Source organism: Triticum aestivum, chromosome 3A (genome assembly GCF_018294505.1).
Source record: "Triticum aestivum cultivar Chinese Spring chromosome 3A, IWGSC CS RefSeq v2.1, whole genome shotgun sequence".
Taxonomy (NCBI): Eukaryota; Viridiplantae; Streptophyta; class Magnoliopsida; order Poales; family Poaceae; genus Triticum; species Triticum aestivum.
In genome coordinates, this window is record NC_057800.1 from 518,023,436 (window position 1) to 518,031,425 (window position 7,990).

Below are 7,990 nucleotides of genomic sequence, written 5' to 3' on the forward strand. Positions count from 1 at the left end.
GTGTTGGTCCAAACTAGAGCCCCTTGCAGCGCCACCTCGGGGAAACTCGAGGGTTGGTTTTAGTTGTACGGATTGCTTATCTGAGTGTGCCCTGAGAACGAGATATGTGCAGCTCCTATCGGGATTTGTCGGCACATTCGGGCGGTGTTGCTGGACTTGTTTTACCATTGTCGAGAATGTCTTGTAACCGGGATGCCGAGTTTGATCGGAATGTCTTGGGAGAAGGAATATCTTCGTTGACCGTGAGAGTTTGTGATGGGCTAAGTTGGGACTTCCCTGTAGGGATTTGAACTTTCGAAAGCCATGCCCGCGGTTATGGGAAGATGGGAATTTGTTAATGTCCGGTTATAGATAACTTGAAACTTAACTTAATTAAAATGAATCAACCGCGTGTGTAACCGTGATGCTCTCTTCTCGGCGGAGTCCGGGAAGTGAACACGGTGTTGGAGTAATGTTTGACGTAGGTTGTTCTAGGATCACTTCTTGGTCATAGTTGTTCGACCGTGCTTTTGCCTTCTCTTCTCGCTCTCATTTGCGTATGTTAGCCACCATATATGCTAGTCGCTTGCTGCAGCTCCACACCATACCTTGTCTTACCTATAAGCTTAAATAGTCTTGATCGCGAGGGTGCGAGATTGCTGAGTCCCCGTGACTCACAGATTACTTCCAAAACCAGATGCAGGGACCGATGATACCGCTCCAGACGATGCGCTTGAGCTCAAGTGGGAGTTTGATGAAGACTCTCGGCGTTACTATGTGTCTTTCCCAGATGATCAGTGGTGGTGCCCAGTTGGGGTGATCGGGGACTTTGTCGCATGTGGGGGTTGATCTTTATTTTGGTACCGTAGTCGGACCATGAGTGTATTGGATGATTGTAATGTTATTCATGTATTTGTGTGACGTGGCGAGTGTAAGCCAACTATGTATCCTTTCCTCTTTTATCTATTTACATGGGTTGTTGTGAAGATTACCTTTCTTGTGACATTGCTTTCAATGCGGTTATGCCTCTAAGTCGTGCTTCGACACGTAGGAGCTATAGCCGCATCGAGGGCGTTACACCCGGCTGCTCCCTGCCCGGTGCCTGCGACTGAACAAGCTGCGTCGATGAAGACTCCAAGAAAAGCAGCGGCGTCGCGTTGACGTCGATGATGAAGGGCACTTGCCTGGCCGCGGATGCCAGGGACTGCCTACCCAGCTGCTTGGTGGCGTAGTACAGAGCCTTGTAATGCTCCTGCCATGGCGACGTCTGTACGGTCGGTGAGGGTGGCAGGGCCCGACCTCCACGACAAGCACGCCCCCTGCCTCGTCCGCCACCAGCACACCCTCCATTGGCCTTCTGCTTATTGATTATTTCGATCATCATATGAACCTTCTCATTTCAATCTAGCTTGATATGCTTCTCCAAAGTTTGCCGAGTTCGAAGGCAGATCTCACGCAATGAAGGATTTTCATCCTTCGGGACTTCAACAACAGTCTGTTTAACCTTTGGTGCATTAGCTGGAGCATTCTCTTCAGGAACAGCAGGAGCTTTGCCTTTGTCATTGTCCTTGATAATTCGAAGAGTATCGCAAACAGGAGGGATGTAAGACTTCGGGATATAGGGGCAAAAGTATCGCTTCCCAGTAATCTGCTCAACAACACACTGAACCCATGGAGCATAAGGTTTCAGGGCTTGAGGGGCTTTAGCAGCATATGCCCAGTTCCGAATGAATAAGTCCGACAGGTCAAAACAAATTCCTATCGAGACGGCCTGAAGTGCATTTCGGACAATTCCTTCGATCTTGTCCTTGTTGGTTGGGGTAATGGAGTTGCACAAAATGTGAAATAGGAGCAAATTGTCATAGGTCAAGTTCTTCGGACTCGATTCATTAGTGCAAACATCTCCAACGGACGGACAGCCAGTTTGAATGCGGTAGATAGCCGTCTCATCCCGTCCGGTCATGTCTCTTCGACATTGAACATTCATGAAGACGGGGACGAGGCACGGGCGGTGCTATCAGAGGACACTCCGTTTCAATGCCAGTCTCTAGTGACCGGCTGTGTTTGCTATGGGCCGACATGAATGCGACACAGGGAGCGAAGGTGCGGTCGCGAGAGAGGGGTCCCGTGCACGGGAGATGTTTTTGAATGGGACCGGAGTGTGTCCGGATGCCCGCAAATCAGAAATCCCCTCCTGATTTGCGTACTATTCACGGAATTTGAGACAAATGTATGGGCTTTGATCCGGATTTTAAACGTCCGCGTTGGAGATGCTCTGAGTTTAGCAAATCTACCTCAACGGCACAGAGAGTGAAGTGGGGGCATTACGGGCCATTTCGCATAAAAACAGTGATCTACCCGCCGCGACCACGCTTGTTTCTCTTCCTCTTCCCGTGTCCTCTTGCTACAGCGCCGCCCCGCAAAGTGCGCGTGGGTGACCCGACCACGCGAAGCATCCAGAGCTCTGCTCGCCACTGCCACCTCCATGCCCCACTCCCACCACCTCCATCTCGCCACCTCGAGCCCCCAACCCTAGCCAACCGGCCCAATGCCTCCCCGTCGCCGCCTCCTCCTCCTCCTCCTGGCCCTCGCCTGCTCCGGCGGGGGCGCCGCCGTCGACACCGCCCCCGGGAACGCCACCTCGTCGCCGCTCGCCTGCTCCGAGCTGTCCCGCGTCTGCACGGCATTCCTCGCCTTCCCGGCGGCCGGCAACGCCAGCGTGCTCCAGTCCATGTTCGACGCCTCGCCCGCCGACCTCACCTCCGACCCCGCCGCCAGCCCGGGCTACGCCTTCGTGCGCAAGAACTGCTCGTGCCTCGCCTCCCGCACTTACCTCGCCAACACCACCTACACCGTCCCCTCCGCAGTGCCCCTCAACGCCACCGCGGCCCAAGTGGCGGTCGCGGCGTACGCTGGCCTTGCCGTTCCGCCGCCGGGCGGGGCGCTTCAGCGGCCGCCGCGCCCCGGCGCCGTGGTGGCACTGCACCTGATCTGCGGCTGCTCGTCCGGCCCCTGGAACTACCTTCTCAGCTACGTTGGCGCCGACGGCGACACTGTGGAATCGCTGTCGAGTAGGTTTGGGGCAAGCATGGACGCCATTGAGGCCGCCAACGGCATGCCCGGACCCGACCCCATCAGCACGGGGAAGGTGTACTACATCCCACTCAACTCGGGTGAGCCAATGTTCAGTGATCTTTGATCAAAAGCTTATACTATTTGACATATTTACAGTTCCTTCAACTTCTGTCGGCTTGTCGTGTAGTAGTTGCAAGCATGTTTCTCTAATTAATTGATCTATAATGTTTTCCGATTCTTTCGATTATGAGTCTGTGCGTGCGAACAGAGGCTGCATATTTCTTGTGTCTGCGCTGAATTGTCAACTGTTTCATGAAGAAGTTAGATTGTTTTGTGCCAAGACAGATATTTCTGACAGTGAATATTCTATACACTCGTGTGTTCTCTGGCGAGGTCAAATAGAACAGCTAGAACTGGGCGTGCACAGTTGATTTCCTTCTCGATGTTGACCTTGAATTGTACGAGGCAATATCGATGTTTTCAGCCAGCATATGCCTCCCACTTATTTTTCTAATTCTGCAGACTTAAGTTTATTTACTGTTATATACATTTAGTAGTATTATTTTCCTCCTCTTGAAATAATTAGAGTCATATTTGGTATCATCAACTTTCTTACTGTTCTTTTTTATTTCACTATAAAGAAAACTAGGTATGTAGGATCAGAGTTCCGTGGAATGATAAAAGTCACATGATCACACACATTGTCTTTTTTTTTCGCGGGTAACACAAACATTGTCTTCTACATATGCTGCATAAAAGATGTACAATGGTGATTTTATTTCTGAGTTATTTCCGTGTAACAAAAATCGTGTGATCAATTTTTTTTGTTCAGTGGAAACAACTCTTACAAAAGGCAAGTATCACTGTATCAGATTACAGATGTAATGAATTTACCTTCCTCTCCTCTACAGTGTAATGCAATTTTTTAAAGGAATTTTTTAATTAATTTTATCATGGAAAATATCTGCTTCAATCTGTTTTTACTTACTTTGTGTATATAACATGCAGTTCCTGGCCAGCCTTATGCTGCAATGTCTTCTGCCCTCGTTCCTGCACCAGCACCCATTCAAAATACTTTGCCAGGTACTTGATATAATTCATTCCTTAATGTTTTGAGTAGCTTATCTCAATATTTCTCGATCAATATTAGTATTGATGTTCATTTGCAATACTTGTGCCCTCATATAGTTGATCTTTCTATTTCAATTTTTCAGCACATTATTCATGTCATTATAAGGCTGCTATAGTTCTCTTCAAGTATTGACATTAAAAATGTCAAAAAAATTATGCAAGTTTAATATGTAAAATTTGGTAATTAGGAGTATTCCAATCAACATTTTTCTTATTGTAATAAAACTAACCCAAGTATTCTATGACGTACAAATGCAGATATATCAGATCATCATTCAGCAAAATTCCCTTATGGATGGGTTATTGGGGGCATGGGAGTTGCACTTGCTTTGATTGCTATTGCTCTCCTTGCACTTCTGATGTGCAAATCCTTCCACTACAATCACCAAGGTTCAAATAACCAGAGAAAGAGTCCAAACCAGCCTATGCCTCGTAATTTTCAACTACTTAAGAGTGGTAGTTTTTGTTATGGTTCTGGAAGATATTTCTGCTGCCAATTTGGCAATGAGAAGCAATCAAGAAAGGGTGGCGGGGATCATCATATCAATGTTCCAAAAGGTCAGCACACCTTCTGTTAACCATACTTGGACTCTCATCATTATAACACTTCCGGAACATGGGTTTCACAAAGTTCATATCGTGTGGATATATTTGGTGACACTAAATGGAAGATAGTTTATAGAAGTTGTATTTTAGGAGTGACAGAATACTATTGGTAATGTAGTGACGCGCAACTTAAGTCCCTGATGGAGTCGTGTTAACCTGAAAGACTTCATAGAACATCTGTTTCAGGATTTTCATTTGCATCATCTAAGACCTGTCCTACAGTGGTTAAGCAAGCACACAACTTTCATTACCTGTTCAGTCACGCATGGCTTCAAGTAGCCAAATACAAATGAGAACCTGTGCCCAAGTACTCTGTCCAAATAAGACTCCAAAAAACTAGAATGTTGGGATAGAAGTTCACAATTAATACCATTTTAATAACTTGGCATGACAAGCTATTGCTATCACGGGCTAATTTAGATTACTTTTATTTCCGTTTGCTCCTACCGTGCATAAGCTATTCTGACTTACGAGTTTATCTCTATTGCAGGTATGGTAGTAGACGTGTTTGATAGGGAAAAGCCTATTGTGTTTACATATGAAGAAATACTTGCATCGACCGATCTTTTTTCTGATGCAAATCTGCTGGGACATGGTACATATGGCTCTGTCTACTATGGGGTTCTTCGAGATCAGGTCTGGGATCCGAGGCTCGAAGCTGACCATTTTTATGGAATACTGGTCCTATGACATACCTTGCCAATAACAAGTGATATTTACAGGAGGTCGCGATAAAGAGAATGACATCAACTAATACTAAAGAATTCATAGTAGAGATGAAAGTTCTTTGTAAGGTTCATCATGCTAGTCTGGTATGTCATTTTATAATTCTCACAAAATGCTCAATCTAGATTATATATTAAATATCTTTGTTATATTTAGACTTTCATTTGTGACCCATGTTTTGTCAAAGGTAGAGTTGATTGGCTATGCAGCAAGTAAGGACGAGCTGTTCCTGGTTTATGAATACTCTCAAAAAGGTTCACTCAAAAACCATCTTCATGATCCTCAAAGCAAAGGTATACTGTTGTCTGGTACTTTTTTTATGTAAGGTTTCTTAACCTTAGATATTGTGACTTCTTCATAAGGTATCTATAAATTTACTAATGTGTAACCCCTACCTTTGGCGTTTAACTGTGCAACCTTTCACATGTACTGGTTCCAGCACCTTTGACATTGCATTTTACCTTCAAATAACTTCTGCAAGCTTACTGCTTGAGGACTGTTTAGCTTGGTTTTTACTGCTAATTTCTTAAGCTAATTTGTTTCTGTAGCCTTATTTATACTTTTTCCCACACAGTTATCATTATTGATTGATATTTATTTAATCTTCCAGGTTACACACCACTTTCTTGGATTTATAGGGTCCAAATTGCTCTTGATGCTGCTAGAGGACTGGAGTACATTCATGAGCATACAAAAGATCATTATGTTCATAGGGACATCAAATCAAGTAACATCTTGCTTGATGGTTCTTTCAGAGCGAAGGTTAATTGTTGATTTCACATTTTTCTTTCATCAGTTCTACCAGTTTATAGTCTGACAAAGAACTACATTTTCTGTGGCTGTAGATTTCAGATTTCGGTCTTGCAAAACTGGGAGTAAGGTCCAATGATGCAGAGGCTTCTGTTACCAAAGTTGTGGGTACTTTTGGTTATTTGGCCCCAGAGTAAGCACGCCTTGCTGGTCGGCTGGCTCTGGTTTAAGAAAAAAAAAATGACTGTAGTTTTGATATCTGGCCATATTTCGTTGTTCTTGTAGATACCTGCGGGACGGCCTGGCAACTGCGAAATGCGATGTTTATGCTTTCGGGGTCGTACTTTTTGAGTTGATATCTGGAAAGGAGGCGATTACAAAGGCCGGCGCAGTTGGTGCAAGTTCAAACTCTGAAAGGCGTTCCTTGGCATCAGTTGTAAGTTCTCTAACTTGTACACAAGCATTCATCGAATCTACAGCTTGTAGGTTTGGAAGGTTTACATGGTATTTCGTCGACTCCTTTTTACACTTTTGAGTCCAAAAGATCTCTGTGGTTTGACTGGGCAGATGTTGACTGCACTAAGGAATTGCCACGATCCAACGTGTGTGGGGAGCTTGAAAGACTGCATTGACCCTAATCTGATGGATCTGTATCCTCATGACTGCATATACCAGGTATGTCCAGTTGGCCACTAAACAACACTAGATAGCCTTTTGCCTGCACATTTCACATCACCTTTGCTTCAAAGATAAATCTGTCGCTCTCGGCGCTCTAAATTATCTTTCCCTTGTAAAGATGGCTATGCTCGCGAAACAATGCGCCGATGAAGATCCTGTTCTACGGCCGGACATGAAGCAGGCAGTGATCACCCTGTCGCAGATACTGCTTTCGTCCATCGAGTGGGAGGCGACGCTGGGTGGGAACAGCCAGGTGTTCAGTGGTCTTGTTGCCGGGAGGTGATGACCCATCCTGCAAAGCTGGCTTTGCTTGCTTGCTGCTCCGTGCTCTTCGTGTGTTCTCCTTCCTATGATCTGCTAGAGGGTATTCTCCCATGCATATTGTTGTCCTAAATTTCACTGGCCCCCTGTCCAGTCGAGCAAGCTGAGAGTATCGAGCACAGTGAGATAGATATTTCGTGGTTGGTCGTACAGAATGTAACTATGCATGTATACCTGAGCGCTTCTTCCGGTGTTACTTCGCTTGCTGTGCTGAATCGCTCCTGCTTACTGCTTGTCTTCTCTCTTATGGAAAAATGTCTGCCTATTGATTCAAATAGAATGTGACCCTCGGCCGTACCTGGTGTTGCCCAACAGTGACTAGCTTCCATCCAAGGAAGTGAATATTGAGATACATCTTCGTGCCATCAACTTGGTGTCAAAGCTCTTATATAGAGTAGGCCTTCACTCTTTCTTCAGTCAGATTAGTCACTGCCACTGGTGCACTGCCGTTGGGAATGGAGAATCTAACAATCCCAACTTTCACCACTCGAGAAGCTATGCAACGGTTGTGCAAGCAATTTTGCGCTAGTTGTTTCTTTTGTTTATAGTGATGGCAGCCGATCACCTTCCGGTTTGCTGCCCCATTCTTTTCAGTGATGTGTAGTATCTATGTGTGTGACATTCGTAAAATCAGCCCCCTGCTTTAACGAGTTGGCTGAGAGCGGTTGTAATGGTGATTCTTGTTCTGAGTTGGAAAAGTTAGGCACCAAAAAGGTCTCACAGT

At 45.6% G+C, this 7,990-nt stretch overlaps 1 protein-coding gene across 1 annotated transcript; it reads left to right on the plus strand.

Moving 5' to 3' along the window:
• The first annotated feature begins 2,350 nt into the window (after positions 1-2,350).
• Positions 2,351-7,511, plus strand: LOC123061957 (lysM domain receptor-like kinase 3). The gene is made up of 11 exons (XM_044485249.1): positions 2,351-3,152; positions 4,063-4,137; positions 4,444-4,743; positions 5,282-5,427; positions 5,514-5,603; positions 5,705-5,810; positions 6,128-6,279; positions 6,363-6,460; positions 6,553-6,703; positions 6,835-6,942; positions 7,064-7,511. Exons 1-11 carry the CDS (start codon positions 2,528-2,530, stop codon positions 7,226-7,228), a joined length of 2,016 nt encoding a protein of 671 aa, XP_044341184.1. The 5' UTR covers positions 2,351-2,527; the 3' UTR covers positions 7,229-7,511.
• The last annotated feature ends 479 nt before the right edge of the window (positions 7,512-7,990 follow it).